General features: G+C 38.7%; 1 protein-coding gene and 2 long non-coding RNA genes across 3 annotated transcripts; 2 read left to right on the top strand and 1 right to left on the bottom strand.

Annotated features, from left to right (window-relative positions):
* Positions 1 to 946: 946 nt before the first annotated feature.
* On the top strand, positions 947 to 10156 carry LOC118495338. Its single transcript, XR_004897715.1, has 2 exons — positions 947 to 1276; positions 10000 to 10156. It is a non-coding gene; the product is annotated as an uncharacterized LOC118495338 (long non-coding RNA).
* LOC116036046 (red-sensitive opsin-like) lies at positions 9992 to 11824 on the bottom strand. The gene is made up of 6 exons (XM_031279475.2): positions 11722 to 11824; positions 11085 to 11381; positions 10792 to 10960; positions 10543 to 10708; positions 10214 to 10453; positions 9992 to 10115 (listed from the first exon to the last, which is right to left on the bottom strand). Exons 1-6 carry the CDS (start codon positions 11822 to 11824, stop codon positions 10017 to 10019), a joined length of 1074 nt encoding a protein of 357 aa, XP_031135335.1. The 3' UTR covers positions 9992 to 10016.
* A 5992-nt stretch (positions 11825 to 17816) lies between these two features.
* LOC118495342 lies at positions 17817 to 19269 on the top strand. Its single transcript, XR_004897719.1, has 2 exons — positions 17817 to 18141; positions 19201 to 19269. It is a non-coding gene; the product is annotated as an uncharacterized LOC118495342 (long non-coding RNA).
* The last annotated feature ends 5994 nt before the right edge of the window (positions 19270 to 25263 follow it).

The raw sequence follows: 25263 nt of genomic DNA, 5'->3' as shown, positions 1-25263 counted from the left end.
TAATCCACATAAAGCGGCAATTACAGTTAGTAAGACAGTAAGACAACTCTAATCCCTCCAGAAAGAGAAGTGACATCAGAACATATCATTTTAAGACTCTCCTTTGATCCTACAACTCACGCATAGTCCTCATGTTAAGGGAAATAGGATAGAAACATGATTTCTGAGGAACGACTTTTGAAGAACACTTTCAAAAGGATGGCGCCAAACAGCATGATAGGCATGCACAGATTCTTAGTATTGACTTTTTATCCTAGAGGCAGGATACAGGGGCAGGATAAGCCAACAGCAATTTTATACCATTATAAAATGTTACGTTTTATGCTAGTTAGCTAGCAAATTGTAACAAATTATTGTTACTCATCTGACGATAGCAATATGCTTTACTATGCTGTGACAAGGGTTATGGTCAATGTGTGGAAGTTATTAAATTTGACTCATTTTGCGGCTGGCTCTCTTTTTCTTGTAACATTACTACTGCTCGTTCGGCCTCACCTCCACTACTAAGTTTATACAGAAGTTAGTCCGTACACATAAAAACGGCCGTTGCTCTGACCATTGTGATACGTTGATTTTAATTGGAACTTCCTTTCTGTCCATTTTATTACTATGGTAGAGGTTTCTTTTATTTGCTTCCAAAACAAATGCACGAACTAGCCAGATCAAGATCTTACAACACGAGCCAGGGGTGCTCATGGAAACACTACTCCTTTTTTCCACAGGGGCCGCCAAAATCAACTCAAAATGAAAGTTCCTGCTTCAATTGTGGATATTTTATCTACTGTATTTATATTCACTTTATCATTCATTATTAAGGTTGTTTTAAAACAGATATTTCCTTCATTGCCTGGTCAAGAGCCTCTGTACCAATCAATGTGTCTTGCAGAAGGCATTGTAGGGTAGCAGCTGTTGATCAGTTTCTCACCTCTAAGTGTTGAACCTCTAATCAAATCTGCGTTGAACTAGGTGAAGATTTCTCATTTCCCAGTAGACCAAATCAGATTATACGGACAAATCAGGTTCTTTCACAAAACAGATTAACATAGAGTAATTAAGTCTGGCATTTCACACGTAGCACTTTAATCTCTCCAGCAATAGTACATCCCAGAGCATAGGTTAACAAATGCTAATGTATTGGTTTATTTTAATCTGTTAATTCTGTTTTTCTTAATTCTCCTTCTTGCTCATATACCTGGCTCGCAGATTTGATAAGAACTCCATGTCGGACAAGGACTGCACATCAAGAAGAGGATGGATCCTGAAACTAAAGAAATCTGTAAATGTTTCTTCTTTTTTCCTTTATTTCCACATATGTCTTAAATAATATTAGTGCTTAACTGAATTTCTATTATTGTTTATGAAGTAATGCTGATAACTAATGTCTTGGGGGAGAGTGTTTTGCTTTCTGTATCTTGATATATATTTCCATGGATGCTGTGATGTTTCGATGGGTAGGTCTGGAATTCTGCTAGTTCTGAACTATTCGTGGTTGGTAAAAAGCAGAACTCAGATTTGCTCCCGACTACCAGGGGGAATCTCCTGGTGTGGAAGTCTGGTTTATGCACTCGCTGTCTGATAGCAGGTGGTCTGCATGTGTATTAAATTATTACACTGGTGTAAAGTGAACCGAGTCCACCTTTGCTAGTCATCATGTTCACTTCAGAGAAATTTAAAATGCTTTCAGCACAGTCTAAAATTACTTTGGATTCCTACTCTGATGTAATGTTAGACATGGCGAAAAAAGGCCTGCCATGTGCAGAAATCTCTGTGCGCATATCACAGGGAAGTGGGGGTGCAAGAGGATTTTCTGCAAGAAATATGAGGAGATTTTGCACTGAAAATGGCTCAAACTTGATGTGACCATATACTGTATGGACTCATCTGACACCACGCCACCTAGGCACAGATGGGAATTAGCACCAGCTACCAGCCAGCCAAAAGCTTGTGAAATTTGAAAGTAGCTTGTGGTAAATAGCAGGTAAAACACATTATTTAAAAATAATGTACTAAAAAGCTAGAAATGATGCCACATGTCTACCACTTCGAAAGTTTGTTTAGATTCTGTGAAACTGCCGTTTCAGTAGCCTACTCTATTCAAAATTCCAAAATAAAAAGACATATTAACAGGAAGTGAAAGGCAGGGGGTCAGGGTACTAAAGTATAATCCGTTTTTTGTTTCAAACCAAAATGAAAAAACGAAACTATGAGCTGCGTTTACCCGTTTTTCCAATGTCCATACAAATTAAAAATTAACTGGAAAACTGCTTGTTTTTCATCTGTTGTTTTTTTGTTATTCATGTTTCCGTTTTAACCCAACAGCAAGAATACAGGCTTATTTCTCTAATGTTCATAATCATTGAAAATCCGATGGAACAAAGGTCTCGTTTTTGTTTTGTATAATGTCCTAATGGGCTTCGTGGAAGTAACATTAACGTGTCAAAATAAAAAGTGTGTGAAAACTGTAGGCTTAACTGCAAGAAGAACCAGGCACTTTAACAATTGGTGGCCTGTAGCTTCAGATTAGGCTAAATTTAGCTATTTTGTTGTTATATAAAGTATTTAGTTGAGTAGCAATAATTAATAGGTTATTGTGGAAACTCCCCTGTTCCATGTTTACTCCATTAAAAAACATATAACGTTAGGCTATATAAAAAGTCACCAGCAGAGGTCCCTATCATCTGCTACCAAGGTTGTAAAATGGACATTGTTTTAAAATAGTAGTAGGCTAATAATAGTTAGTTTAAAGTTACATTTTAAATGAAATCTACATCCTTCTATGATTACCTGTGGCATTATTGACTACTTTTACTCTAAATCTACCATCAGCCTGTTAAAAAGGCATCTAAACCACTGTCTTTAGATAAAAGGGCTTGATTTTTGTTGCAAGTCTGCACCTTAGCTGCCATTGGACATTTGAATGTGATGAAGAAGCTGCCATGTTGCCTTCTCTCATCCTGGTGTGGCCTCCTCCTCGGGCCCTACTGGACCGCAGTATAACAATATGTACCAGTCCTGCCTTTGACCCTGGCCTACTGTAATATTTTAGCAATAAACCACAAGCCGTCTGAATCATCCTACAACCCTTCGTTAAACAAATACAGCACAGACATTATTAATACAGTTCCTGTTATATTTGTAGACTTTCAAAAAGTCAGATGATTATGGTATGGTAGTTCTTTATTAAAACCAAATTGCATGAAGCAGATATTTGTTGAAGTTACATATTGCAAGCCTTTATCATCCAAATATTGGTCCACTACTGTATCAGCACTGAACATATGAGCTGGATGATACAGGCCCAGCAGCGAGAAGGATTACCCTGCTCACCATGAACTGCAGTCCAGTAGGGCCCGAGGAGGAGGCCACACCAGGATGAGAGAAGGCAACATGGCAGCTTCTTCATCACATTCAAATGTCCAATGGCAGCTAAGGTGCAGACTTGCAACAACAATCAAGCCCTTTTATCTAAAGACAGTGGTTTAGATGCCTTTTTAACGGGCTGATGGTAGATTTACAGTAAAAGTAGTCAATAATGCCACACATAATCATAGAAGGATGTAGATTTCATTTAAAATGTAATTTTAAACTAACTATTATTAGCCTACTACTATTTTAAAACAATGTCCATTTTATAACCTTGGTAGCAGATGATGGGGACCTCTGCTGGTGACTTTTTATATAGCCTAACGTTATATGTTTTTTAATGGAGTAAAATATATGGAACAGGGGAGTTTCCACATTAACCTATTAATTATTGCTACTCAACAAAATAGCTAAATTTAGCCTAATCTGAAGCTACAGGCCACCAATAATTGTTAAAGTGCCTGGTTCTTCTTGCAGTTAAGCCTACAGTTTTCACACTTTTTATTTTGACACGTAAATGTTACTTCCGGTCCAGTGCCGCATTGATTCGAGGTACTTTTTCGTTCATTCGATTTTCATTTCGTAAACAGGTATTAAAAAACAAAAAATGAATGGTTATTTGATTTTCGTTTTAAAATACAAAATTTGAAATTGAAATACAAGGCGTTTTTTTCCTTTTCATGGTCAAAAGGAGATGGGAGTAATTTAAAATATGTTTGATTTTCATTTTCTATTTCATATAAAAAAAAAAATTATTTGAAAATATAAATGAAAAAAGGCCTGTTGGTCCGTGTACTTTTTCGTTCATTTGATTTTCATTTCATAAACAGTATTAAAAAACAAAAAACGAATGCTTATTTGATTTTTGTTTTAAAATGCAAAATTTGAAATTGAAATACAAGGCATTTTTTTCCTTTTCATGGTCAAAAGGGGATGGGAGAAATTAAAAATATGCTGTGATTTTCATTTTCTATTTCATATAAGAAAAATAAAATCACTTGAAAATAGAAATGAAAAAAGCCTGTTATTTTCATATTCAGAGACCGGATGTTGTCATTTCCAAGGCAACAGCGCCAGTCTAGCCTACCAGTGTTGCTTTCAGCCCAGGCTAAAATTACTCTGGAAACATACTCTTAATGCTGGGGGGGGATTTTATTTCATAATGTCACATTTATTTATTACCCTCTCTTCCTGCCTTCCTCTGACTCTCTGTCTCTACCCGCAGCAGACAACTTTGCCCCAAGAGAGTTTAACCAGCTGAGGAAATAGAATTTCAGTTCACGGCTGTAACGTTACCGTTACGGCACCATTACCAATCCCAGCAAACTTTCTGTTGCTTGCTGATCTGGCAGAGAGTCACCGAGGGTTCGGGATCAGATTATGGGGATCAGACCTCCGGTGCTGGGTCTAATATTCTAATATTAGCTGCTGCAGCAAGCAGCTAGCCTCCAGCCCTGTGACCTCGGTCCCTGCGGTTCACTGCCCAGTGCTGACTGACTCTGGTCCGTCTGCAGAGCTGGCGTTACCCGCTCTAGCTGAGCTGGGAATCTGCTGCGCTCGTGTTTTAGTCATATTTTCTTTTGTTTGCAGATAGTGATATGCTATGATACACTGATGTCAGGCAGGCTTGCTAGTTGCTTTTAGTCGAAGTCTGTGAGATAACAAAACTTCCTTTGAATATAACGTGCATATAAATAGACGGAATAAATAAAAGTCCCCTGAAATAAATAATGTAAAAATAAATGTATTTAGGCTATTGAACTATAATGACTAATGCGTATGTCCATATGTATTGCCTCATTTATGTATTTCATTATCTATTTCATAGCCATATTTATGTATATTTATGTAAAGGGGGGCAAAAAATGGATGATCAGTCGCTCAGGAAGTTATAGGCTACAGTTTCCCTCAACTGCAGCCGGGACATTCTAAAACGCTTAACGTGAAAAAGCTTAACGTGGTTTAATGTACCTAAACAATGATCAATCAGATATCAGTCAGTTATCAGTCAGATAACGTCCATAATAATTGGACTTTGGGTTAGATTTTTTGACAGTTTTCAGTGGTTATGAGGAGCAATATGAGATAGAAATTTGGTAATCATTGATCATTGTTTAGGTACATTAAACCACGTTAAGCTTCTTCCTCGCCATAGGCGCCAATGAAGAAGAAAACGTTAACGTGAGAGAACTTCTATAATCGTTGAATTTCGGTTTAGTTTTTTTGACAGGCTAAGTGTTCATGACAAGATGTGGCCATGAGAAATATGGTGATGGTTAAGTGTTTTTTTTTTTTCATGTTAAGCGTTTTAGAATGTCCCCTGCAGCCTGAGTTAAAGAAAATATGGTAGTGTATGTTTTGGTCATTCGATTTTCATTTCATGAAATACATAAATGAGGCAATACATATAAACATATGCATTAGGGTTTCCAAAGTAATTTTAGCCTGGGCTGAAAGCACCAATGGTAGGCTACACTGGCGAAACTGGAAATGACAACATCCGGTCTCTGAATATGAAAAAACAAGCCTTTTTTCGTTTCTATTTTCGAATGATTTTATTTTTTGTTATATGAAATAGAAAATGAAAATCAAAGTATATTTAAAATTTCTCCCATCCCCTTTTGACCATGAAAAGGAAAAAATGCCTTGTATTTCAATTTCAAATTTTGTATTTTAAAACAAAAATCAAATAACCATTTGTTTTTTGTTTTTTAATACCTGTTTATGAAATGAAAATTGAATGAACGGAAAAGTACACGGACCGTACCCTGACCCATATGAGGGGACATCAACAATATACAGTAACTGCAATCAACAAAAAACAACAATTCTATTTGCTCTAAAAGAGGCACACACAACAGATCTATACAGGCTAAACATTAAACATAAACAACAAATTGGTTGTTTGAAGCATTACAGCAGACTACTAATAGCCCAGTAGGTTGCACTAGTAGGCTACACAAGCTACGGATTGCATACGAAAGAATGTCATTTATGTGCGGTAGTTCACTTAAAGTTAAATAGCCTAATTAACACAACAAGTGATTATGCTCCGCAGACAATATATGAAACAATGTACTGTATAACTGTTTGAATGGATTGCTTTGGCCCCTTCCTGATCGAGGTGGGGCGCCGTAATGAAAAGAGGTGGGTTCTCCTGTTTAAATGCCTTACTACAAGAGCCGTGCATCTGGAGATCTTTAACTCTATCGATAGTGACGCCTTTCTCACGGCTCTTCAAAGGTTCATTGCCCGCCGTGGTAAGCCTGCAGAGTTATACTCTGACCAAGGCACTAATTTCCGTGGGGGACAAGCTGAACTTAAAGAGGCCTACAAGCAACTTAGCCCTGACCTGCAATAACACCTTGCCAAGCAGCAGATCAGTTTTCATTTTAACCCTCCTGCTGCCCCACATTTTGGTGGAGCGTGAGAGCGAGAGATCCGCTCAGTTAAGGCAGCACTTTACACCACGCTTGGCTCAGATTCCGTCACAGAAGAAGTCCTCAGGACCGTCCTTACGGAGATTGAGGCCATTCTAAACTCCACTCCCTTGGATATGTTTCCGCAGACCTGGCAGATCCTGGTCCGATAACGCCTAGTTGCCCTCTTATGGGGCGGCCAGATGGCTCCTTACCCCAAGTTGTTTATCCGGAATCTGAACTGTTGGGCAAGAGGAGATGGAGACATTCCCAGGTGTTGGCAGACAGGTTCTGGACAGCATTCATCAAACATTACCTGCCTGGGCTGCAGACCAGAGGGAAGTGGCAGAATCCTTCTCCAGATGTCAAAGTCGGTATAGTAGTGATACTAATTGACCACCAGTTACCACGCTCATTATGGCCAATAGGAAAGGTGACCAAGGTCTTTCCGGGCCCTGATGGCCGAGTGAGGACTGTCGAAGTGCAGATAAAGGACAGAATTTACACCCGACCTATCACCGATCCCAGACGAAGACGACAACCCTGATGATCCAGATGGACCCTAGGCGGCCTTTCCATGGCACAAATTTGGACACAAATTTGAGGGCAGCTTTGTTGGAAGGGCCGCGCCTATGCGCATACGTCAGTATGAGCATTTCCAGCCGTCACCTCAAGATAGATGCAGCAGCGGAGCGAGAGGGAGACAACAGTTGTGTGTGATGTGTGCATCATTGCTGAAAAGTGAGTTGTTGTTGTAATTTCTATATGTTTAGATTCCTTTGAGCATTGTATGTGAGATATGTTTGAGTATTGTCACGTAGTTTGCTTAGATACATGTTTAGAGCTCGTCAGTAGAACCTAGCATTTAGAGATTAGAGATTACTTTCACTTTGTAAACGCTTATAGTTCATGATTAATGTTGGTATCCACTTGAACTGTAACCTGTTTTATGTCTGCCCTATGTTAGTATTTCGATGTGACATTATTATAGTTACAATCACAAAAAGATCAAGCTTTTCCCTTTGCTCTCCCCTGAGTTAGATCCAGCTTCGGTGTAGGCCTACCGTTTTGCTTAACTTTCAGTTGTAGTTAAAAAAAGTTTAGTGAAGTCATTTTTTTACAAGAAACTCAAGATCGCCATCCATTGTGTAAACTTGCTGCTAACTTACTGTTAGCTGACGGCAGTTACCATAGTTACGCATCTGGTCTGAGGCATGTGATTGGTGAGAAGCCAGGTTCAACCAGGAAAAGCTGGCCTCCTTTGAGCATCCGTAGCATTTTACTGGCCACTAGACAGAGCACAGACAGGACTGCACCACCCACACAGGGCACAGAGGGGCGCTGTTTTGCTCTACCAGCTATAGAAGAAAATGATAATGGAATGTTTTGATAAGGGAAATTGCAAAATCATTAAAAGACACAACCGTAAATTTATAATTCCTACGGTTAAAAATATAAAACATATAAAATGTATTTATATATATTGACCCTTTGCACGTGACGTCACGCTCCACTCGCGCGAATTATGAACGCCATGACGGACGGTGGAAGAGCTATGCTGTAGATGGACGGCAAGCTAAACTCGTACGTTTTCGTTCGTGTTTGTGTTCTCACATTCACAATGTGCAGAGTAATCCTCACCAACACAAGCATGTGTATGTATTGCCTTTCTGTTTCAAATGGAAATGAGTGATAAATAAAATGATCCTCAACCAGCTAGCTGCCGTGCTAACCAGCTAACAGGTCCAACCCGATGATGACCCACATAACTTGCTAACATCGGTTATTCACTGACCTAGCTACATATCCAAAAAAGAAAGCCGTTCCATTGATCATTTAACTTAACACACATACAAAAAATATTGGTTAAATTAAAGATGACATGGCACGGAAACTAGCTTCAAAAACGAGTTAAAACTAGCTGACGAGCTAGCTGCAGCTAGCTTTGGACGGCTCGCTGGCTGCTGCCCATCGCATCGAAATATCCACCGGTCAAATCTAAACATAGGCTACGCAGCGAATATAATCACAGATAAGAAGATGGCTAGATGTTACAATTATGTGTGGTTACTACTGATCATAGACACTCCGTGATTTACTGCATGGATTAACGTGTGATAGATAATTAATGACTGCACTTCCAAGAGCTGGGATGTGTTCAGGCATCCATTAGCTAGGAAGTTGCATTGGCACACCCAGTGAACAACGGTATGTGGGTAGCCACGACCGACCATGTCCTCTAAAAACATGGGTTATATAAATCTTTACTTAAAGGAGAATTTTTACGTTAGTCTTGATCGCTATGCTACGCGAGTACTTTCGATAGAAAAAACCCCGACCAGAATCAGTGCAGGTAACACGGAGAAGCTGCAGCTACGTACTACAAGCGTCCACTGAGCTAAAACGGCAGTGGTCAGGGCCTTTGTGCCTCTTAATAGACACAAAATGCAATTAGGGAGCCCAGGGAGAACGAATTAAGGGTCGGTATCCAATCCTGCTATCTCCAACTTACTCCAAATACTGCTCTTTGTGAGCACCTACCAGAAGCCCTACCTCGACCGATAACGGCACGACAACTTGTTGTTCAATAGAAGAAGCCATATAAAGCCACAAATACAGTTTATTTAGTGTTATGTATCAAACTGATTGAAACTATGAAACTTTCCGCTCGTCCACTACTGTTTAGCCTGTGCTTCCGCCGTCCGTCATGGCGCCGTCACGTGGTCGTGTGATACATATATATATATATATATATATATATATATATATATATATATATGTGTATATATATATATATATGTGTATATATATATATGTATCAATAATGTCTACTAGATAATTTCTAAGATGTACAATCTGGAGCTGCTCCATAACCATATCTTTCAAGACATTAAAATGTTAGTATGGTCTCTTACTAAACAGTAACATCAGAAACCAGTTATAAGGGAAATGTTCAAGGTTCTAACAGTGATGAACAATCTCTGCACTGGTAGTTATTAAAAGTCACCAAAAGGAAAACTTTCACTATGGTTGATATTTTTATGTTCATCTGAAAAAAAGACCAGTCATATATAATGATTCATTTGCTTTTTATTGTTTTTGTTGTTTTTGTCATTTGCAAGAAAGCTATATTTACTAAAAATAAATAATTAAACAATACATATTTACTGTACAAATCATAATTCTCTCTCGGTCCTGTTGTTGTTTTCTCCAAAAGAAAGAACATCAACAGCTTTACGCAGGAGCCACGGAGGAGACCTCTGTCTTTGATGTGGATACCTCAGAGCCATCATCCACTTGTTTGCCAAAGAGTTGCATGATACATGAACGGAACTGATAAGGAAAAAATAAAACAGTATGTTACAAATTTAAACTAAACACATCCGATTCAGACAAGTTGATCAATGTGGCAATGTTATTGTTGTACCCACCTGCCGGTTCATGAAGACATATATAACTGGGTTCCAGATGGTGGCGCTTTTTGCAAAGTATGCAGGCATGGAAGCAGCCAGAGGATGGAAGGAATAGCCAGGGTTAGCCGCGGCATAGCAGGCAAAAGTAGTGTAAGGTCCCCAGCAGAAACAATATGCGCCAATCATGACAACGACCATTCTGGATACTTCTCTCTCAGCTTTCTGGGTTGACTCTGATTCCTTCTGCTGCATAGCAACCTGTGATCCACAAATCAACAGAGTGTGAGATACTGCCAGGCTGTGATCTACTGTATATAGAGTATAAAACTGCTGGTAAGATAACTTACTGAATGGATAGCCATAAATACTAAAAGGTAACAAAAAACGATGATGCCCAGAGGAATGAAACAACATGTAATCATAAGAACAATCATGTAGGACTGGACTCCAGGGTCTGTACTTCCACTGAATACATCAGGTCCACAGGAAGTCTTCAGTCCATGAGGCCAGTACCTGATGCAAGAAAATATTTAGTATACAGTTCTACTGATTAATTCCAAAATCAGTTTTTTTATGAGATTAAAAAAATAAAAAACCTGCTCCATCCAAAGACGGGGGGAGCAGTCCAAGTCGCTGCCCAAACCCAGCAGAACACTATTCCAGCTATGGCCATTTTGCCATCAAACTTCACGTTTCCAAAAGGTTTGCACACAATTATCCATCTCTCAAAGGAGATGACAGTGAGGGACCAGAGACCAGCAATGCCTGTGTAAAGAATAAGGATACTAAGTAAAGGTATTTAACTTTTAGTCTGATAACATATGCAACACCAAGAAAACTCTCTTTCCAAACACCTTCCAATCAAAGAGAAAGAACAGCGACCACTTACCACAACATGCGACAGTGTAGCCCTCAAAGATGCACATTGGGTGTCCCAGAATGAAGTAACCAAAGAACTGGTTGCATACACTGATGGTGCTGGCAAGAATTGTCTCTAATATATCAGCAACTGCAAGATTTACCAAGATCCAGTTCAGAGGGTGACGGAGTTTCTTGAACTTTGCCGTGGCCACCAAGACGAGACCGTTGGTGAAGAGTGATGCGACAACCACCATTAACATCCACAGTGTTGAAACGTGGTAACACCATCGCGGAGCAATGTGGTAATTTGGACCCTCAAAGGGACCTGAAAGAAAAAAGCAATCTCATATTTAGTCACACAATTTAGAATCACGTGGTGGCCCACATTGTCTTATTTTGTAAGGTATTAAAAGCAATATATTTTAGAGGCAGCACATATGTATACTGTCAGTTGTTAGTACTGTTGTTTTACGTACTGTTGAAAGTCTTTTAATCACATGCTATGTCACTCCATAAACAAAAAATTTAAATAATAACCAAATACAATAATTATAAGTTTATAAAATTCAGCCATAGTGACATAGTTGCTTTAAAAGTCAACAAAATATGATGGCAATTTGCTCTGGTCAATGAATTATTAAAAAAGTAAAATGATAATAGTATACCTGGGGTATTATTGCTGTTTGTGTAAGCAAAGCCACCACTCTGTGTTGAATCGTCATTGTACCGCCTGGCAGCAAATGCCTGTTTTCCCCACTCTTCTGCCATTCTGATCGTAGATCCTTGCAACCTCCTTGAGTGACCGGTGTCCCACATCTGACTTTAGCTTTTATACCTGTGCTTCAGAGACCTCCGACAGGATTAGGTGGTTAGGTTAGTAGAGGTGTCCTGCTTCATCCTGCTTAAGACACAAAATGCCCAAATAATCTTGTTACAAACGGATTTCCGTCCACTGCATTAAAATGGGAATTAGCTATATTTACTAAAAATAAATAATTAAACAATACATATTTACTGTACAAATCATAATTAGATAGACAGATAGATATACAGACAGACAGAATTCTGAGCCATCATTTGCCTTCATTGATATCTGATATAGCCAATATTGTCTACTTCTTACTATTTCTAACTATAGTAGTGTAATATTAAGTAACACTGACTATGTGTATCAAATGATGACTGAAGCTTCAAAGCAACTTTTTCTTGTACTTTGGATGGAGAGGAATAATTCCACATTGGGACACTTAATATCATGAAATGCATCTACTGCATGATATTAAATTATTTTGGGAAGTTACGTAAGACAAACACCACAGAACTGTGCAATTCAACTTATTTTTTTAAATGTATCTACATGACAAATCTTGAGCTCAAACTTGACTTTTTGACTTTTGACCTCTATTTTGAAGTTACTGTACTCTGCCTTTGTATTGTCTCCAAAAAGTGAGACGTCACGCCAAGGCAAAAGGCAGTGACTTTTTTAACCTTTATTTATCCAGGTAAGTCGATTGAGAACAATTTCTCATTTGCAACGACGACCTGTCACATTCACACAGTTACACATCCATACCTGGAAGCTGCCCAGTACAACCACAGTCTGATCTGCTGGCCACTGAGCAGCTCCACTGGAGCGGTTGGGGGCCTTGCTCAAGGACACTTCAGTGGTGGTAATAAGGGAGGGACAAGCACTGCTCTTTCACTTCCACATTATCAATATTTGGTTACTGCTCACCATTTAAAGAAATCATTATAGTAACACCTGTATAAAATCTAGTGATGACATATATTTCTTATGTTTTACAATTATTTATAGCCATTTACTTATTGCTATCCTGTTCCCTAACTCAATTTGAGCGTTCCAAAACAAAGTCAAAGAGCGATAACTGGTGTTACGGTGTTCTGCCTTGGTTTCTCCTGGGCTTTTCAATGTTACTGTTTATATATCATTAACTCATTTTCGACCAAAAACAAAGTTACGGCCTTTTGCCTTTGCAGGGCAGTATAGCTGGGGACCCTGGGCATATGAGGTCTGCCAAGTCTTATTTGCAGCTTAGTTAGACAAGTGGTAATCCACATAAAGCGGCAATCACAGTTCTTGCATGTGAGGAAAGTAAGACAGCTGTAATCACTCCAGAAAAAGAGGTGACATCAGTACATATTTTAAGACTCTCCTTTGATCCTACAACTCACGTCATAGTCCTCATGTTAAGGGAAAAAGAGGATATGGTATCACAACATGATTTCTGAAGAACGACTTTTGAAGAACACTTTCAAAAGGATGGCGCCAAACAGCATGATATGCATGCACAGCTTGTTAGTATTGACTTTTTATCCTAGAGGCAGGATACAGGGGCAGGATAAGCCAACAGCAAGGCCATTATAAAATGTTACGTTTTATGCTAGTTAGCTAGCTTTGTTTTAGCCAACAACAAATTCATATATTAATGTAAAAACCACATCTTGCAATGTATTTCCTAAAAAATCATATATCATATATATAATCATATTACATATCTGTCTATGGAGGAAGAGGGCATGCTTTGTGCAGCTAATTAGTCACTTCCGATACACAATGAATGAGTGCAAATTTTTCCACCAGGGACCACAGACCTAGCCTGGCTCCGCCCTGCTACGTACTTCCACTCAATTTTCATTTTCCTTCAGTACTACGTCTGGGTTTGCGGTATATTCTTGGATTTTCTCCGATCAAATTTTAACAGGTCCAATCAGCGAACAGAGGGAGTGGCTGAGAACGATGACGTTGAGGTTCGGTAACCTTCGGCAAGTTCCGTAATGACGGCGGAGAAAGATGTGGTCCATTGTGGCAACGCTGCAGAATATCCAGAAGTTAAAGCCCGAGAAAGAACAATCTTTGCTGAGTTTTGTTGGTGGCCATGATGTTGTGGCCCTCCTCCCCACGGGGTTCAGGAAAAGTTTGATTTTCCAGCTCGCTCCGTTAGTGGTGAAGGAGTTAACTAAGGCTAACACTAGCTATGCTAAGCCAATAGTTGTTGTCGTCTCCCCTCTTGTTAGCCTTGATAATACCGTAGACAGTTAAAGAAATTGACCAACAGATCCTGTTGCTCTGTACAGAGACCAGTGAAGTATATTAGAAGCACTTTTCCGGTGAGGGCTGAGCGTTACTGCGCAGCTGCAAACTGAGCTTGAAGACGTAGATGTGACCTGAGCAACCTGTCTGAAAGTTGGAAGTCTTCTGGTAGCTGTGCCAAGCGAAATCTCAATCATTCCGAATCTTGCAGAGACGGAGAGTGTAGGTATATAAGGAGATAACAAAGGCACAGGCTAATTATTGCTAACTAAAATGCTAGTTAAAATGCGAGCTTCTTCTGTACTATACAGTAATTCCTCTACTATGCAACAGTAAGTCGCGTGGTTATGACATAATCGTTATCCTATTTTTACAAAAACGTCTGCTACGGAGCCATAACGTGACATACAAGGTAATGGAGCCTTTTATACATTGTCATGTTTCTTTAGAAATAAACAATGGACAACTAAAATCTTTAAACGCTTCAGATGTAAAGTTATTCGCTGTCAAAGTGACGTCAAAATGAATGGCAGTTAATGGAATGCTAACGGCGGGTGAGTGCTTATTAGCATCAGAATGGCGCCATAGGAGGTACGCATTGTGGAGAGAGGCTTATGCCGCGTTCTATTTACCTCGGAACTCGGAAGCCGCAGCTGGGAATGACATCATACCCGAGTTGAATGCATTCTATTTAAAAGTCGGATTTTCATTGTTTTCATTAGCTCTAGCCCGGTTAGCTATTGTTAGCAATACCAGTTGATAACAACGCATTACGCCGTTTTTTGTGCATGCAAACAGCGTAACAACATGTCCACAGATAAAAGTTGAACATGCCTGTGTGAACGACTGATTTAGTGACACAAATAAGACAGAAGTGCTAATAACTTTATGTTACTGCAGCTTTTCACAACTGTTGATACAGGGGGCAGCCATGTTGGATTTTGAACTCGGGCTACTGCGAGGTTGTACGAGTTCCAAGCTCGTAAATCCGAGGTCAGGGGGCGTGTTTACGACTTTGACCTCGTTAAAACCGAGTTGTGAGGTAAATAGAACGCGGCATTACCCCCTTGGGGCCTACCAGATAGTATGTAGGAGCGCGGAGCCAGGCTACCAGAGTGGATCTGGGCAGATCCAATAGTTTTAAACTTTAACAGAGTACCCGCCTTCAAGGAAATTAACACTTGTCAATGGAGAGTGGCCAGACTCTCTGTACAAATGAAATGTACCAGAGTCTGGTAGGACCAGGCTACCACAGACCCACTTTTTGTCTCATTTTCTGTGACTAATGCAGAATGAAAGCACAATGGAATGAGCCATGACGATAGCAATATGCTTTACTACACTGTGACAAGGGTTAGGGTCAGTGTGTGCAAGTTATTAAATTTGACTCATTTTGCGTCTGGCTCTCTGTTTCTTGTAACGTTACTACTCCACTGCTCGTTCGGCTGTTACTGCAAAACCTCACCTCCACTACTAAGTTTATACAGAAGTTAGTCCGTTGCGATGGCAACGGTACACATAAAAACGGCCGCTGCTCTAACCACGTTGATTTTAATTGGAACATCCTTTCGGTCCATTTTATTTCTATGTTAGAGGTTTCTTTTACTTCTTTTACTTCCAAAACAAATGCACGAACTAGCCAGATCAAGATCTTTACAACACGAGCCAGGGGTGCTCATGGAAACACTGCTCCTTTTTTCCACAGGGGCCGCCAAAATCAACTCAAAATGGAGGTTCCTGCTTCAATTGTGGATCCTTTATCTACTGTATTTCTGTTCACTTTATCATTCATTATTAAGGTTGTCTTAAAACAGATATTTCCTTCATTGCCTGGTCAAGAGCCTCTGTACCAAGTAACCATAGCTTTTGATAAAACTGACACTATATCAATGTGTCTTGCAGAAGGCATTGTAGGGTAGCAGCTGTTGATCAGTTTCTCCCCTCTAAGTGTTGAACCTCTAATCAGATCTGCTTTGAACTAGGTGAAGATTTCTCATGTCCCAGTAGACCAAATCAGATTATACGGACAGCTCAGGTTCTTTCACAAAACAGATTAACATAGAGTAATTACCTTTGACATTTCACACGCAGCACTTTAATCTCTCCAGCAATAGTACATCCCAGAGCATAGGTTAACTAACCCTGTATTGGTTTATTTTAATCTGTTAATTCAGTTTTTCTTAATTCTCCTTCTTGCTCATATACCTGGCTCGCAGATTTGATAAGAACTCCATGTCGGACAAGGACTGCACATCAAGAAGAGGATGGATCCTGAAACTAAAGAAATCTGTAAACTTTTCTTCTTTTTTCCTTTATTTCCAAATATGTCTTAAATAATATTAGTGCATAACTGAATTTCTATTATTGTTTATGAAGTGATACTGATAACTAATGTCTTGGGGGAGAGTGTTTTGCTTTCTGTATCTTGATATATATTTCCATGGATGCTGTGATGTTTCGATGGGTAGGTCTGGAATTCCGCTAGTTCTGAACTATTCGTGGTTGGTAAAAGTTCACTACTAGCAGAACTCAGATTTGCTCCCGAGTACCGGCGGGAAGCTCCATGACCGCCTGAAATGACCTGGTGTGAAAGTCTGGTTTATGCACTCGTTGTCTGATAGCAGGTGTATTAAATTATTACACTGGTGTAAAGTGAACCGAGTCCACCTTTGCTAGTCATCATGTTCACTTCACATCAGGTAATAATCCTATTCTCAGATTTGTGTGCAAATGTTGTTGAGGGATGTTGTAACGATCAGAAGACTCTTGTTTTCCCTTTGCATTTCCCTTCAGCAGATGACCTATGATGGCCTAAACCCAGAGGCATTGGTTTAATTTGACTGATTGATTTTCATCTTTTCTCAGCAGCATGACAGGCAGACCACAGATGTAACCACAGATGTTTGGTTGTAATATTCATATTTTTCACCTGTAAAACTACAAATAATAGCACAGAATCATCCACAAGTGTTTTCAACACTGATATATTCATATTTATTGTATGACTTGTATTTATACCTGTATGCCCTTTACATGATGAACATACAGAAAACACTTAGTTACAATACTGAGGAAGTATGGGTGTTTCTGTGACAGGTGCGTCGGAGGGAGACGAGTAGGTCAAGAATGACAAAGAAACTCCCACGCACTGTCTAACTTACAAAGACTAATTTAATAGCTGGCAGTAGTTTTGTACTTTGCCTGATGAATGGTCTAGTACCGAAACATTGGCAGCTATTACATTTATTTTTGCAAGTTAGACAGTGTGCAGGAGTTTCTTTGTAATTTTTCCCCAAGTACATCACCAATCTCAGAAGCCCAACTATCTGATGATCTAAACCCAGAGGGTTTGCCCACATTGTCAGTAATTGTTTCTCAAGCACAGACATAAACTGCCATCTGTTTTTATTGATTCTCTGTTAGACTGCAGGTTGTATATATGCATGTGAATCCTTATACAACAAACACAGTACTTTTCTAACTCATTCATAGGGATTTCTAATAGACTATAAGCATTTGCTTGCAAATGTTAATTAAGTAACAATTACTGGTCACTTAATTTAGACATTTCTTGTAAGAAAAACAAGAATTTAGGACAGAATACGAGACTAAAAGAATATACATGTTTCACATCTGGAATGAAAAGCCTGGTAATAACAAATAATTCATCACATTTATTTGTTTCTCCATTTTCCTAAAACGTGTTAACTCTTTATCATTATAATTCCATTTGTCATAATATTTGTCTGTTCAGTGTTATTTACAATATGTTATTCATCAAGATGAGCTGTGAACAAAGTAGGTCAAATTCTTGAGACTTTAGTGACAGATTGACTTGCCGTTCCTAATCATCGCCTCTACTAATCCCCAGCATCCTCCTTAAATCGTCCACAAACATAGTCCACAATAGTTGTTTCAACACTGATAACTTTATATTTATTGCATGACTTGTATTTATATCTGTATGCCCTTTCCATGATGAACGTACAGACAGCCGTTGGTTACAATACTGAGGAAGGTGTTTCTGTTACAGGTATTTAATTGCTTAATTAGAATTGTGTCAGTATTACTTGCAGAGATTATTGGGTAATTCTATTTAGCTAACCCATTTTACCTGTGTGTGTGTGTGTGTGTGTGTGTGTGTGTGTGTGTGTGTGTGTGTGTGTGTGTGTGTGTGTGTGTGTGTGTGCGTGTGTGTGCCTAGTTACCTCTGCAAGGCAAAGCATGTAAATCTCTGCCAGAGATTATTGGGTAATTCTATTTAGCTAACCCTTTTTTGTCTGTGTGTGTGTGTGTGTGTGTGTGTGTGTGTGTGTGTGTGTGTGTGTGTGTGTGTGTGTGTGTGTGTGTGTGTGTGTGTGTGTGCCAAGTTACCTCTGCAAGGCAAAGCATGTAAGTCTCTGCTTGGTGGGTTAACTAGTAAACGACATACCTGCAACATTGTGGGCAACAGGTAAGACAGACTGACAGTCTGGATTTAATCAGAGTCTGGCAGAATGTTTCCATTAGATGGAAAACCATGAGTCAAAAATATGTATAATAATATTATATAATATATTATTATTATTAGTTGTACTATAAAAAAAACTACACTCCTTGACAGTATCTTCAAGTGATATAGTTTTACAGACATGGTGCCTACTGTGAACGAGGCATTGTGATCTGTAGGCTGAATGTTGACTCATCATCTTTTACACCACAGTGACATCTGACATGTTGTATTTTGTGTGCATTTTATTTTAATTATTTGATTGATAATGCAGAAGAAAATACTGCATTTCTTTCAGATTTGAAAGACCTACTGGACAATGGCAATTATGCCAGATGGACGGATTGGGTTTAAATGGGAGAGTGAAGTAGATGCACACTCGCCTAATATTATTCTTTAATCATGTATTACCTTAGATAAGAACGATAAGACGTTCCTATACTGCATGTTTTTTTCTTGCATGCAGTGTTTGTATGGTGCAACCAACAGTGAGTTCATGATCTCATCACTTAGCTCCATAAAACATAACATTTTGTGGACTATACTTTTTCCCAAAGTACATCAAAACAGAAAAATACATAGCACAACTATAACGTGAGACAGGTGCGTCGGAGGGAGACGATTAGGTCAAAAACTGCAAAGAAACTCCCACACACTGTCTAACTTGCAAAGCCAAATTTATTAGCTGGTAATACGTTTGTACTTTGCCTGATGAAGGTCTAGTACCGAAACATTGGCAACTATTAAATTTATTTTTGCAAGTACAGAACGTACAGTTCATTACAGGTATTTAATTGCTTAATTAGAATGTTCTCAGCATTACTCGCAGAGATTATTGGGTAATTCTATTTAGCTAACCCTTGTGTGTGTGTGTGTGTGTGTGTGTGTGTGTGTGTGTGTGTGTGTGTGTGTGTGTGTGTGTGTGTGTGTGTGTGTGTGTGTGTGTGTTGGTGGCAAGTTACCTCTGCAAGGTCAAGCATGTAAGTCTCTCTGTAAAAACTGCAAAGAAACTCCCACACACTGTCTAACTTGCAAAGACAAATTAAAAACTACCAATATTTTTGTTCTTTGCCTGAAGGTCTAGTACCGAAAGATTGCCAGTGATTAAATTTATTTTAGCAAGTTAGACAGTGTGCAGGAGTTTCTTTGCAATTTTTCCCCAAGTACAGCCCACAAATCTCAGAAGCCCAACTATCTGATGATCTAAACCCAGTGTTTGTCAGTAATTGTTTCTCAAGCACAGACATAAACTGTAAAATTGTAGGTCATCTGTTTTTATTGATTCTCTGTTAGACTGCAGGTTCCATATATGCATGTGAATCCTTATACAACAAACACAGTACTACTTTTCAAAGTCATTCACAAAGATTTTAAATATACTATAAGCATTTGCATTAATTAAGTAACAACTAGCCTACTAGTGACCTAAGTTAGATATTTCTTGTAAGAAAAAAAAATTAGGACAAAATACAAGACTAAAAGAATATATGTATGTTTCTTATCTGGAATAAAAAGCCTGGTAATAACGCAATCGTTTCCTCAATAGCATGTATTTGTTTCTCCATTTAAAAAAAAAAGACTTGCATATAACTCTCTATAACTCTTTATCTGTAAGAAATAAAATATATATATAAAATATAATTCCATTTGTCATATTTGTCTGTTCAGTGTTATTTACAATATGTTATTCATCAAGACGAGCCATGAACAAACTAGGTCAAATTCTTGAGACTTTAGTGACAGATTATCTCCTAATCATCGCCTCTACTGTATAGTATTATATATGTCTCATTCCTGAGCGAGTAATTGTATATGCTAAATAAACGCACTTTTGGGCCGAATCGGCGATATAATTTATAGGCCTTTTTTATTATTATTATTATTATTTTTTGGCCGCGCCGGCCCATAAAGAACTGACAGCGGCCCATTGGTTAACTTCCTTTCTTGGCACTGGCCTGACCCAATGAAATCCAGGAACTCCCTCCCCACTCCCGGCCCTGAGACACGAGCTGTAACAGTTATGCTTATGCTGGAAGTTTAGCATCCACGTTAAAATGGACGAACGACCACCAAAGCGCAAATGTACCAAACTTTCTGACATGTTTGGGGCTGTAGTGGCTGCTTCAAAATCAGCATTACCTGAAGTAGAGGAAGGAGGAGAGGTGGCTGGCTATACAGAGAAGCAGAAACAACATCATGACAGGGAAGAAGCCGAGGAGGAGGAGAGTGACCATGACAGGGCCATGGGAGCGAGTGAGGAAAAGATGGAAGAGAGAGTAACTGACGACGTGGTAAGTAGTAGGCAAATTAACAGGGACTCTCAGAAAGGGAGGGAGGTTGTGTGTGTGTGTGTGTGTGTGTGTGTGTGTGTGTGTGTGTGTGTGTGTGTGTGTGTGTGTGTGTGTGTGTGTGTGAGTGTGAGTGCGTGTGAGTGCGTGCGTGTGTGTGTTATGTGCGCCTCACGTCATAACGACAACAAGCAGTTTGGCTGTAACATTAAAGTTAATAGCTGTCAGGTAACCTAATTGTTTAAGCTTACATTGAATGCTAGTGTTTGGCCTGTTGGGTAGCTGAAAAGTCTGTGTGATCTATAAATAAAAATCAGTGTTGATACAAGCATCAGTGTTCCTTGAATTGCTTAATTAGCTTCTCTTGTATTGGTGCTCTTTTCCAGGGCATAGTGACAAAATATGAATCTTACAATAGTTAAAATGAACAGTAAACAGTTTTTAAAAGTTTCTAAGCCAATATTAAGCAAATTAGTAATAATAACAATAATGGCAATACAATATCATATATAAAATAATAAAAAATAATATAAATACCATAAATATACAAATCATAACTCTAAGAATTAATTAACAGATCAACAGATAAGTCTTGAGACCCCTCTTGAAGGATCCAAAACTATCACATGAACGCAGAACACTAGGCAACTCATACCATAGAATGCACGCATATTTTAAGGACTGTCTGCAGGGAATGTGTCTGGCCAAAAATGCCAGGGACGATTTTTTGTCCCAGTCCAGCCTTGCTATTGTCAATATTAATGTGCAATAATAACCTCTCTCACGCAGATTACTGTGCCCTCTCAAAAACTCTTTCTCTGCGCTCTGGTCACGTCTCTATATAATTTAATGTGAGTACACAAATGTTGAAATGACTGAAAATGCCCATCCCTACTAGTAGCCATGATAAATTAGCGTAAAGCTCAATGATTACCAGTTCAGGAGGAAATAAGCCAACTCTGTGTCCTTTTGGGCTCTAAGCTGTCTCTATTTTTTTAAATGCATCTCCAATATTTACCAGTGTTTTACCGGTAAATGTTACCAGTTTACCACCAACTGGCAAGTTTTTTTTTAGGTTTTTAGGTTACTGTAATCAAGTTTGTTTGGTTGCTGCTATAATGGCTGCAGCATGTTGTTTTTGCATGTTTGGCGTTTCATGTCTGACAACTTGGGTGTCAAAATGGGCAGTTGACAACAACACACAGGCCGAAACAAAAACTATTTATATTATTATAAATTATTACTATTATACAAATACTGGCTTTAGCAGTGTTATCAGAGAAGATAGTATTTCAACTTACCATGTTTCCTTAATATCTGATAATATATTGTGGTCATTTTTTTATTCAATACAGTAAATATATTACATATTGTTCCTTTAAACCCAAACCACAAACCACCTCAGTAGCTAACAGTATTAGACTGACTGACTTCTAACAGAGGTTTGTCTTTAAGCTTTGGTTTACAGACTACACATACTTATACTTGTGTATATGCACACGCATTACACACTGCCATAATAGCCATTGAGCAAATATAGAGATAAGTATTTAAGTACAGCTGGCAAGGATCATCTTATTACAATGGAGGACAGAACATGACTTAAAGTGCTCATATTATGCTTTTTGGCTTTTCCCCTTTCCTTTATTGTGTATATCTTTTTGTGCACATTATAGGTTTACAACGTGAAAAAGCCCAAAGTCCAACAGAAAACACTGTTCACAAACTGCTCCAAACAGCTCTATTGTAGTCCAGCCTTTACTTCCGTGACACCGTAACACACATTATAATGCTCGCCTAGCTGCTAGCGTGGCACTCCCTCATACTCTGCAACTGACAAGCTAGCAGTACTTACTGCGCATGTGCGACTCCCAACAAAGATGGTACAAAAGTGAGATGCCTCACTCTGTAGCTAAAACAGAGAGCTCAACACACAGGGTGAAAAGAGGAGCTGCAGCAATGTGCAGTACAACAAATATATGGTGTTTTTTGAAAATTAAACCATGTAAACCTATTCTGGTACAACTTCTAAATACAATTATGAACCTGAAAATGAGCATAATATGAGCACTTTAAGTCTCAATAAATGCATAAATAAATGCATAAATAAATGTTTAAATAAATACAAGAAAAAAAATAAATAAATACAGGAATAAATAAATGTAGAAATAAATAAATAATTAAATTAATAAAGCCATGCTGAAATAAATGAATAAATGTGTAAATAAATGTATTAATAAATAAATAAAAGGATAAATAAATGTTGAAATAAATCATGAATAAATGTATAAATAAAAGTATAAATAAATAAATAAATGCTTTAAATATATTTTTACATTTTTGTTGACCTTTATTTATTTATTTCTGTATTTCTATGTCCATATGCTAATGAGGTAGGAGGTCCTAACCTTTTAGTTTAGTTTAAAGCAAACATTATTGGTCAAATCAGAGAGCCAGACAAAAGCAAATGATCCACGATCCCTAGCGAATCTTCTTCCCTGTGTGATACCATAGACTGTATAATATTAATGGACAAAGTATCTGGTTCAGCGAAGTGCTGCAAATGTGGAAGTGCCTTAAACCTGCATTCTACCTGAATTCCAGCAGTGGGAGACACGTGCGGTTGCAAAAGGAGGTCGGTTTCTGTAGAAGTCTATGAGAAAGTGACCCACTTCTCACTTGATTTATTACCTCAGTAAACATTTTCCTAATGAGTTTATGGTCTCAATTGCTAGTTTTAAGTCTTTTGATGATGTTCATTTTTTGAATTATGGTCTTGTTGATTTTAAAATCGGCGATAAAGCAGGGGGGTGTTTTAGGGCGTGGCTATGATGTGATTGCCAGTGAAAGTGTGTAACGTAACGTAGAGTGTAAGGGCCCCTCCCTCACTCCTCCCTCTCGTCTAAAATCGTCACATCCGCAACCAGGATGGCTGCGCCCGTAACGGCTCGACGACTCATAGCAGATCTCCACAAACCAGTGGGTGACGTCACACATGCTCTGTCCATTCATATTATACAGTCTATGTGTGATACAGATGTATGAAAAACAGCTGTAGTTAGCACAATGGCTAGAATGGCAGATTTGCAGCAGGATGTAAAATGCCCTTAAATAGACCTTCAATCAGTAGATCCGACCAGGGATCAATCCTCTTTTATTGATATTTGTTCACTGTCAATAAATGTGTCTTTTTTTAGCTAAATTTGACATAATGATGACATCAGTTGAAACGGATAGTGTGAAAGAGAGAGAGTTGCTTTAGTCATGCAACAGAAAACTCATTGGATTGGACAGAGTCTAGCTAGCTGTCTGGATTTACCCTGCAGAGATCCCATACATAGTCTGCCTATAGGAAGAAACGGCTCTGAGGACTATGGTAAACCTTTTCTCAGATCTCTGCTAGTGCCAATATTTGTTGTTTCAATGCCAATTTTTATTTTCAATACCACAGGTTACTGTCACTGTTCTAGCTCCATAACTATGTGGCTGCACCCGCAGCCATAGGGGGCCCCAAGCTGCAAGTTGAGCCCGCTCAGCCTCAATATGTTTAGGGAGAAATAAAATGACCTGTCTTTTCACTAGCCAGCCAACCCTCCTCATGTGTTCAGTAAAGCACTTCTAAGCTTTAACATTGAATTGAGGATAAACAAAACTAAGCTGCTATGATAGGGAAGCTTTGGCTTGTGTTTGTGGGATAATCAAGTTGCAGTTAGGGATGTCTGCCGTTTTTTTGTTTTTTTTTATACGTCTGTCATCGCAGACAGCCTCACGTCACGTCAGTAGCAGTTAGTAATGGTACTAAAACGGGCATATCCCTCTGGGGCAGAAAAAAACAAGAAAACTGAGGAAGAAAAACGTTCAGAGGATGAAGTTAGGCATTTGTTCATGATGAAATTGAACTTGTGGGGTGGAGGGTCAGGGTAGGCTACTAAAGGATAATCCGTGACCGTGGAGGAGGGGCGGTCAGTGTTTCTTTTGGTCATTCACTTTTCCTTTCATAAACAGGTATTAAAATACAAAAAAAAATAATGTTTGTTTGATTTTCATTTTTTATTTTTGTTTTTTTTATTTTAAAATACAAAATTTGAAAATTGAAATACGAGGCGTTTTTTTCCTTTTCATGGTCAAAAGGGGATGAGAAAATTTAGAAATATGCTCTGATTTTCATTTTCTATTTCATAGCCTATAACAAAAAATAAAATCACTAGAAAACAGAAATGAAAAAAGGCCTGTTTTTTTATATTCAAAGACTGGATGGTGTCATTTCCAAGGTAACAGCGCCAATGTACCAGTGTTGCTTTCAGCACAGGCTAAAATGACTGTTGGACTGACTGACTGAAGTGACACCTGTTGTATGAGATCATGAAGGCTGCAGAGC

The sequence above is a fragment of the Sander lucioperca genome, chromosome 6 (assembly GCF_008315115.2).
Source record: "Sander lucioperca isolate FBNREF2018 chromosome 6, SLUC_FBN_1.2, whole genome shotgun sequence".
Taxonomy (NCBI): domain Eukaryota; kingdom Metazoa; phylum Chordata; class Actinopteri; order Perciformes; family Percidae; genus Sander; species Sander lucioperca.
Note: the sequence above shows the minus strand (reverse complement) of the source record. Positions and strands in the feature narration are given on the sequence as shown.